This window comes from Brassica napus, chromosome C9, assembly GCF_020379485.1.
Source record: "Brassica napus cultivar Da-Ae chromosome C9, Da-Ae, whole genome shotgun sequence".
NCBI lineage: Eukaryota > Viridiplantae > Streptophyta > Magnoliopsida > Brassicales > Brassicaceae > Brassica > Brassica napus.
The window spans coordinates 26,522,045-26,532,303 of NC_063452.1; the positions used below are offsets into that span (position 1 = coordinate 26,522,045).

Here is a 10,259-nt window from a genome sequence, read left to right on the forward strand (position 1 = left end):
TAATTTGATTATCTTATGATACTAATATTGAAATAAATATAATTTGTAAATGAAATAATAAAAATTAGTAAAAATAATAAAATGATGAAAAGTCTTGCTATTTTTAGGTGTGAATAAATTAAATATTTAAAATATATTTATATTATTTTATTTATTTCTTGAATTTTAGAGACCAATAAGTGTGAGAAGGATTAGATAATACACAATTAGAAATTGATGGAGAAAATTGCAATAATTTAAAAGAAAAAGAATTTAAATACAAAAAAAAACATGAGGACACATGTCAACAAACCCCCCTTCCACATGTCATAAGAAGGGAAAAAGCCAACTTTATATATAAAGATATCCCATAAAATAGTTTGTTTCAATTTGATCGAATATGCAGAGTTTCCGGGAACATGATTTTGATATCATCAATCCTTCATTGATTATACTTTCAGGGATTAACATTTTTCAAGTGGATTGTTTCATTCAAGTTCTTCCTTTATTACCAGACTATAAGGAACTTGAAACTAGTTGCATCTACCACATGAAATTATGTCTCTTCACAATTAATTTCTTATTGATCCTTCTTTGTGTGCAACGGTTCATTTACATCTCACTTGTTTTACACCTTTTAGTGTATGGACTACTGGTCCAAATACTTCTCTATTTCACAAGAAGTTTATATCTTTGTCTATTGCATCTTTCTGATTTGGCCAATCATTTCTTTGTGTACACTTTTCAATAGACTTTCTTTCATGATCCTCTTTCTCATTTATTATATCAACTGCTACTTTGCATGTATAATATCATCGACGTCAATTTTCTTATCGGTTCCATTTTGTTTCATACATGACATAACTTATTGAGATCTCTTCATTTGTCTCAGGTACCTGAATTTTCATCAGTCATGTTTAATTTCTCTTCTGGAGATCATACAAAACTATATTGCCTCGTTTTGACCATTATCAATATATGCTCCTTTTCATTTACGAGGATTTATCTTGGGAACCAATCTGTCTACCACGCTGCAGGCGTGACTAGCAGTTTGATATTGTTCTTGTAGAACATTTATTCTTATTGGAGCATTTACAGCTGGTATATGTGACTTGATCACTATATTTATATGGGTCGTGTCTGGCAACTGCTTTAGTAAGTTTTGAAATGAATTATCTTTTGGACTTCTATTTCACATTGTGTTTAGCCCGAGGATCAATGATAATTCATTTCAACTTATTTTCTTTTCCAGCTGTTTATTTTCTCCCCCTTATGTTGGAAGTACTAACTCACTTTTAGAATTCATGTATAGCCTTACTTATATTTTTCGGGATAGCTCTGGATTCTTAAGTGTCAATAGAGATTTATATCCAACATATATTTCCAACCTCATTTGAAAACACATCTTCATTTGAAGCTCTGTGGCGGAGCAACATCCAACATTCTAAGATGAAAATGATTTGTTTCTGATCCTATACCAATGATGGGGAGAACTAGTGAATATTTATTGGCTTGATGCGAACCAGTGTTGCTCAAAATGTTTAGCACTTATCTCAGTGAATGTGCTATAGTCGTTAAAGACTTTAAGAAGTGAATTCACCAATATTATAAAAATGCATAGTGGGTGATCAGTCCACTAACATCTTCGTTATTTATGCCAATATCTTATTTTGGCTGGTGAAAGCCATATTACCCTTTTATCTTATGGGTAAGCAACATATGTCAAATCATTCGGAAGAATCTTCTGGTTCTTATATGACTATGCATATGACCTTTAAGTATATATTCGCATTATTAATGAACCAAAATGGTCTAACTGATTCATGCCAAATGTAAACTTCTAGTTTACTATACATTTATCTTCATTATACTAATTTTTGTGTAGTACAATATATAAGAGGCTGTAGATATTTTCTCTAAAATACTTATACTGCTTTGAGAAATATTTCTGATTGAAATGTATATATCATTTCGTTTGCTTATTGTCTCAACATAAGTGTCTCAAAATCTTACGGATTTACTTTGAGAAAAATTCATCAATCTTAGTTTTAGTGTAAACATAATCTTCTGGATGTTTGACTTATCATAAAAAGTGAGATTCTTTAACTCTTCCCCTCGAGATTATAATACTACAGGTTTATCAATCTCGAATGTATCTCATTTTCTTAATCAACAACATATCCTACATGGGTTATGTATTTTTCGTAGATCCTTTTAACTTTTGATACTTATAAAAATACAATACCTTAAGAACTTTAAATTGCATTCTTAAGAACTTTAAATTAAATTTTTATGTGCAGTAATACTATGTATACTTCTGGAGCATCATATATATCCTCTTTTTAAGCATTCTATAAGTTTTTACTACCTTGTATTGTACACACAATAAATTTTCTTTCATCTTCAGATGAATTCATAATTTCTTTTCTTTATTACCATGTTTATTTTCTCAACTTTAAGTGAGAGTATGAGTTCTATAAAGAAACTCTTTGGACCTTGACCTCATTTATGCTCACGTCTAAAACCACTATTTATGAGTTTTTTTAAATGTCATATTCTCTTCAGGAGAATGAATCATAATCAACTAGACGTGATTTATCAATAGATATTTTTCAATATATATGCATCATAAAAAAATTTCTTGAAGAAATTTTACTTTTAAACTTAACATCCAACATAGTTGACTTTATTTACAGACTTCAGGTCTTGTAATCTTTAAATGCAAAATACAAAATGAGCTTTAGGTAATCACTTCAGGTGATAATACATTTTTTATATATATTATTCTCCAAAACTTATGGATCTTTTAGAGTCAAGCTTTAAACTTAAAATCCTCAATATAAATGGTAATAAAATCAAAATATTTCAAATATATATAAATATGTATTAACAAAGGTGTCTTATTATATCAGAAAATAAATAAAACTTTCATAGTAATTATTATATAGACTATATTATTACTCTCATGCTTTTTAACAAAGTTCAACCTATCAATCAATTTAATGAACAAATTTATATCACTGCCAACTTCATGCAAATTGATTTATCTAATCAAGTTTGTTAACTATAAAGCATAAAAATACTTATCTTATAAACAGAAGTATATCGGCGATGAAAGTTTCAACTGTTCACGTTTCTGAATTGGCTGATAGCTTGTACATATCTTTCCGAGAGAATACACAATCCTGAAAACTTTAAATTTTGCTCATATAAACATGGCCATTACATTAGTAAATATCAACATATAATCCAAATTCTTTTATGATATTAGACCAAAGACTAATCGACTACAAAACTAACCGATTACAAATAATTTCTTTTATGATGTTAGACCATGAATCATAAAGTATGTTTCCTTAATACCATTAAACCATGAAGCATATTAAAGTATAATAAGCAAAATTTAATTCATCAAATAACTATTATTCTTACATATAGACAAGCGATGATATATATATATATATATATATATATATCGTCTAAAATGATTATATATATATATTTTTTTTTTTTAGAATTTCGCAATTTAAAAATGAACCATTTATTATGAACTTCATAATTTAAAAACCGTTTACATTAATCATACAAGCAATAACAAGTAAATATAATGTAAACAAACATAAGGCGATGTTAATGCCAAAATATTCATCAGTGGTTCCTCCAACAAAAATAAAATACATAGCCGAAAAAATATAAATCGCACATAAAATTAAAGCTAAGCGACTCATTTTCATTGCGATTGAAAAACCGAAATATGGCGATTTGAAAATTTTGAGAGAAGATGAAATGTTTTTGGATGAGTGAATGAAGTGAAGAATGAGTTGTATTTATAGATGAAAATACTGTTCATAGCTGTTTGAAAAAGAGAAATTTTTTTTAAAAAATTCTTTGTGACCGTTGGGGTTAAATCGAGTGCACTAAAAATCAGTCTGAAAATATCGTATTAAACGATCAATCAAATCTATTAAATTTCATAAAATTTTGATAAAAATAAAAATTATGGTGAATAAATATTTTTTGTTATGATAATAAATTATGCGACGGCTCAGCCGGTCAATGCAGAATAATAAATAAATTATACGGCGGCTCGGCCGACCAATTAGCAATAAACAAAATATAAGGTGGCTCAGCCGACCAGTTAACAACAAACAGAAAATAAAGGCGGCTCGACTATCCAGTTAACAACAAACAGAAAATAAAGGTGGCTCGGCCGTCCAGTTAACAATAAATAGAATATAAGGCGGTTCGGCCGACCAATAAATTAATTAAAATATTAATAAATAATATAGGCGGTATTCCGGCCATTATAACATAATATAAATAATAGTACAGGCGGTATACCGACCATTATAGCAGAGTATATATGATACAATAAATTTTACCGAATTGCAGAACGATCGTGCTGATAACATGTTATGAAATAACTTATAATTTATAGTATCGAAAAATTTAAATAAGAGTAGAATTTGATACCCGTAGGAAGCAAATAACACTAGTATAAGGGAGAGAGTTTATTATAAGGAAAAAGAAGAAGATGTAATGGTTCTTTGATTATAAACTCTTGTTCTTGTTTATGGTGTACAAAAGAGTGAGATGAGTAATGGTATTTATAGTGAACAACAATACATAAAATAACAAAGATGGTGTTTAATTTGGTAAATGAGTGGGTGATCATAGTGTTTGATGAGTAGATGATCATAGTGCTTGAATTGGTAAAGGAGTGGATGATCATAGTGCTTGAATTTGCTAAAGAAGTGGATGATTATTTCGATGATTATCTTATAACAGAAATAATAATACTTAACTCTGAAATTGGCTTGACAAGTATGACATCAATAGCCCTTTATTAAAAGAAAAAGTATGACGTCGATATGTATTGGTGGGAGACGAAGCTGTTGCTAATGGGTGGCATACTGTTATTGAAAATAATGTGTTTGGCTTCTCTATTAGAGCGTTCAAACTTTAAATTATTTAATCTTTAAATTATTTTATTTTTTCTTTTCTATTGAGATTTATTTTATATCTCTTAACTTTTTCCTTTTTTTAAAAAAGTTTCTAGTTGTGTTAATCGACGTAAAAGGCGATTACATTTAATGGAAGTGGAAGAAAAGTTGCCAAAACAAACATTATAGACCTTAGGGTATGCCAGTTTTTGAGTCTTGTTTATTTATTTTTGTAAAAAAAGGGCGGGGCTCCGAGTCTTATTTTAACCTCTCAAATTTGCTGTCAAACCTTAAAGTCTTAAACCCCTATAATTTACACACTGATCTCCATGTTTCAAGAATCTTGTTTTGAATAGACACGAATGCTTAAAATCAGCAAGTCGTTGACTCTGCAATCCCTCACATGTATTAAGTAAGTATCTGTGTCTTTAGCACCATAAAAAAAAATACAACATCTTGGGTTAGATCCGGTTCTTGAGTCTTGAAACAGGATTATGTTCTTTTGAGCTCCTGAACTATTAGAAATGGTGGATGGATACAAGAACCAAGCTCCTGAGAAGCTTCAGGTAAGTTTCCAGAACCCAAATCTCAGATATATCCTAAACCAAGACCTTTCAATGTTTTTCCCTCAGATTCTTGTTTATATCCTGACTTCACAAAACAGGGGAAGTATCAAGCAATGGTAGTTTGCTGTATTCTTGGAATCGGAGGTCTTGTCTCTTGGAACAGTATGCTCACTATTGCAGATTACTACTACCAAGTTTTCCCGGTTCGGTTAATTCCCATACTCAAATTTAGTTTTTGTTTTGTTTTGGTTATCGAATAAAATATAGATTTTAAGCAATCACTTATATTAGGGGATCCTTATAAATTATCCTTCTGGTAGTCACAGACTCACAATTAGTCAGAGACATGTATTTTGTAGGCCTATCATCCATCAAGAGTTCTACCACTTATATACCAACCATTTGCGGTTGCAACAATCGCCATTCTCGCATACCACGAATCAAAGATCAATACTCGAAAACGAATCCTAATTGGTTACACCTTATTCACAATATCCACGTTCTTGCTCATAGTCGTAAGTTTATATTTAAAGCCGTAATATTACATTAATATTTTTAATAGAACTGAACTTTGATTATGGACTCAAGACTCTAATAAACTCAAAAAACAGTTGGATTTGACCACAAAAGGACACGGTGGAATCGGTCCTTATATCGGTTTATGTACAATCGTTGCTTCATTTGGCATCGCGGACGCTACTGTTAAAGGTGGACTGGTCGGTGATTTATCTTTGATGTGCCCTGAAATCATGCAGGTTAATTTAATCAGTTCTACCATATTCTTTTTTTTTTTTTTTTTTTTAAAGCAAAAAGTTCTACCATATTCGAGTTCTCTCGTTTAGAAAATTTGTTTAGATATTACGTTTCAGCTAGATATAAATCTTCTTGCTTCTTTGTAGTCTCTCATGGCCGGCTCGGCTCTAGCCGGAGGTCTAACCACAGCGCTTAGGCTTATAACTAAAGCAGTCTTCGAGAAATCAAACGGCAGTCTAAGAAAAGGAGCAAGTAAGTTTAACATTTTTGGTAGATCTCAAATTCCAAAAAAAAAATATCCATTATCTTTTGGGAGTAAGTATGCGTGTTTAAAGTTTCATTTATTGCATTTTTCTTCTTTTGTAGTGATATTCTTAGCGATTTCAACGTTCATAGAGTTGCTCTGTGTGATACTGTACGCTTACATATTCCCAAAACTACCCATTGTTAAGTATTACCGCAGCAAAGCCGCTTCAGAAGGATCCAAAACTGTTGCTGCTGATCTTGCTGCTGCTGGTATCCAGAATCAATCAGATTTGGTAACTTTTGGTAGCATCAAAAATACTACCTCTTCGTTTATTTTACAATATCTTTCTTGATCTTTTTCTTTTGCATTGTTTATTTTCTCTATTTTTCTGCGTAGACTAATGATTATTCCAAGAATCAAAGGCTAAGCAAAAAAGAGCTATTGCTTCAAAACATAGACCATGCAGTGAATCTATTTCTCATCTATGTTTTGACATTATCCATTTTTCCCGGGTTCTTATACGAGAACACGGGACAACACGGGTTAGGCACTTGGTATGCGCTTATCCTAGTCGCAGTGTACAATTTTTGGGACTTGGTCGGGAGATACTTGCCGCTGGTGAAATGGCTGAACCTTGAGAATAGAAAAGCTCTAACCATTGTGGTTTTGTCCCGTTATTTTCTCGTTCCGGCTTTCTACTTCACCGCGAAATATGGTGATAAAGGATGGATGATAATGCTCATTTCTGTTTTGGGATTAACTACTGGACATCTCACTGTTTGCATCATCACTATAGCTCCCAAAGGATACATGGTATTTATCCAGCCTTGCTACGGGTTTGATTGTATTTTTGTGATTGCATTTCTTATAAAGATTCAAAATTAAAGCTCCATTTTTATTCGGATTTTGTATTTTTTTGAAGGGTCCGGAGAAGAATGCGTTGGGGAATTTGCTGGTGACTTTTATACTAGGAGGGGCATTTACAGGAATTTCATTAGGTTGGCTATGGCTTGTTGGTAAGAAAAATGCTTTATGAATTTTTATCGACAATTATATTCACATGTGAACGTATTTGGCTTCACCCACTTCAATTTGTAGACAAACTTTAATAATGAATAGTAGTTTGCCCCCAAGATAACATCTTGCTTTCTAAATGATTTTATATATCTTTATATTTAGAATATCTTGATATGCTTTAAACATAGTATGAAAAATTTAGTGTTTTTATATCCTAATATATTCGAAAATATATATTCAGCTTTTAATTAAAGATCTATTTTGGTTGGTGGAGGTATTCAATTGTTAAACCTAGGAATGTACTAAATATCTGGATTCGAACCACCTAACCAAATTTGATTTAAAAAGGTTGTGCCGAGCTCGAACCGTAACTGGTCACGTATTCAAGCATATCCAAAATTTTAATATCTAAAAAGCAAGAACCAAAGAAGGTCAAAATGACCCAAAAATATTCAAAATTATTTAAAATACATTGAAATGTCTGAAAATTATCTAAAATATTCAATAGTTAATATTTTAAAATAGCCAAAACACTAGAAATATCCGAAATATCTACTGGTTGTCCATGAAAATATCCAAAATAAATCATTTTTTATGTTTATTTTATGTATTTGGTCATAAATTATTCACATTTATAGGTATCTTATTTTTATTTTGAAAACCGTAAAGTATATTTGTATTTTTTGAATTTTACATAATTTAAACAGGTAACTGAATCCGAACTAAATATATACCAAATTTATAACTATATTGACAAAACTTAAATCTTTAATTCCAAAAATCCAAACTGAACACGAATGGGTGCATGAAAACCATCACATTAAACGGTTTAAATTTCTAGTATATCGTTTATTTTGTTAGTTTATTCTTTTGTTTTCTGGTGGTTTATTTGTGAACCTTATACTACAGATTGTTAAAAGTTAATAATTAATTTTGAACAAACCGACACATGTTATTTCGAAAACAGATCGATCTGATATCCCCCTCGTGTGATATTACAATGAACCCAACCCTGTTATGTCGGCAAATGAGAGGGTTGGTGGCTCCATCCAACCGAACTGTCACGATAAAATCAAGAGGAGAATAATAACGCGAAAGAATTACAATAACTAAAGGTAAATTCTTGTTTCAATGCTTTCCCGAATATGCAAAAAAAAAAAAATTTCTTATGTCCAACTTGAATCTTCATCAGTACTCTGTCCTTTCTTTTTCTTTGTCACTTACGACCTCTTTAAACCTATCTGGCTAGCTCACTAATTACCATTTTCTAAAATCATTAAAAATTTGTTAACACGTAAGATTTTGATTAAAAAACATAGCCAACATGATGCTTGTATAATAATTTACAGGCAATTTTTGTTCTATAATTTTTCATATAAATTAAAAAGCACGAGGACTATCCTAAATACAAATATAAAATATTGTTTTTCCAAAACTATCTAATGGCTTTAAAGTTAAAGTAATATTTTTCTGTAAAAAAAATATAAACAAGAGATACTTTAACAATATCTTCCCAGAATGACAAAACTGAGTATCCCTTATATATTAATTTGAAAGCATTACAATATTTTTTGTAGACACATGTCATCACTAAAATTATTTTTAAAATCCTTAAAAAAATAGGTTGGTCCATCTAAATATATAATAAATTTTTTATTAAACTATCTATAATAAATATTAATGTTCTTCATTATTTCCTTAAATAAAAATTACGGAATTTCCTAATGTAAATAAAATATATATGACAATTAATTATTATGAATAATAATTATTTGATAAAAATTAGGATACTTCTCTCATATTTGTTTAATTTAAAACTATTGAAATAAATTAAACAAGAATATTAACGATATAATAAAAATTTAGTTTTTTCTGTATATCTTATATTTTGAATTTTTTTTTAAAATGACTATAAATTAATACAACTATTAAAAATCTCACATTCAAATTTTGTGATTCATGATTTAAATTTGTTGTTATGACAAGATACAAAATGATTACAAAATCATAAGTAGAAAGTCTCATTTAATAAGTATTAAGATTAAAAGAGATATATATATATATATATATTATCTATATGCCATATAAAAATACATATATATTTTAATTTAGAAACTTACTTAATTTTTTTTATAAATTACTCAAACTATTAATCCCACAATGAACATTTTGTTATTTGTAATTGATTTTTTTTGCTATAAAAAGTACAAATGATCAAAAAATTATACGAGTAGAAAGCATCATTTAATAGATATTAATATAAAAATATACTATATATCTATGTTAATATCATTTAAATTTAATTATATACCATATCAGATAGAAAAAAAATATTGTTTGGATTAATAAAATTTATTTCTATGTTCGCACCAATTAATTATAAACGTAATAGTTAGTCAGTTTTTAATTATTTCTATATATATTTATTATCTCAGAATATATAAAAATATATAATACATAAAATAATTTATATCTTTTATATACTAGAGCACAAGTCACTCAATCAATCATATTTTGACATGTGTTAACTCTTCAATTTTTAAAAAATAATTTGAAACAATATCATGCCATTAAAATAGAAAGAAAGTGAAGACAAAAATCGAAAAGATAGCAAAAAAAGAAAAGTTCTTTTATCGGTTTCAACCACGATCTCCACCTCCTACTCATACATTATATCAAGTTCACGCATCGAATTCTACAACAAATTTATTTACAAAATTCAAACAGTTTATTTTATTTCACAAAGTAGAACAA

General features: G+C 29.2%; 1 protein-coding gene across 3 annotated transcripts; it reads left to right on the forward strand.

Moving 5' to 3' along the window:
- Nucleotides 1-5,076: 5,076 nt before the first annotated feature.
- LOC106346875 (equilibrative nucleotide transporter 4) lies at nucleotides 5,077-8,697 on the forward strand. Of its 3 annotated transcripts, XM_022699997.2 has the most exons (10): nucleotides 5,077-5,334; nucleotides 5,413-5,488; nucleotides 5,587-5,691; nucleotides 5,848-6,003; nucleotides 6,100-6,243; nucleotides 6,388-6,493; nucleotides 6,608-6,780; nucleotides 6,885-7,301; nucleotides 7,411-7,504; nucleotides 8,473-8,697. In XM_022699997.2, exons 2-10 carry the CDS (start codon nucleotides 5,447-5,449, stop codon nucleotides 8,496-8,498), a joined length of 1,263 nt encoding a protein of 420 aa, XP_022555718.1. In that variant the 5' UTR covers nucleotides 5,077-5,334; nucleotides 5,413-5,446; the 3' UTR covers nucleotides 8,499-8,697. The 3 variants fall into 3 exon arrangements, with proteins under 3 accessions (XP_022555718.1, XP_022555719.1, XP_013641788.1); XM_022699998.2 differs by having other exon boundaries at nucleotides 5,077-5,488; XM_013786334.3 differs by lacking the exon at nucleotides 8,473-8,697 and having other exon boundaries at nucleotides 7,411-7,671.
- Nucleotides 8,698-10,259: the final 1,562 nt, after the last annotated feature.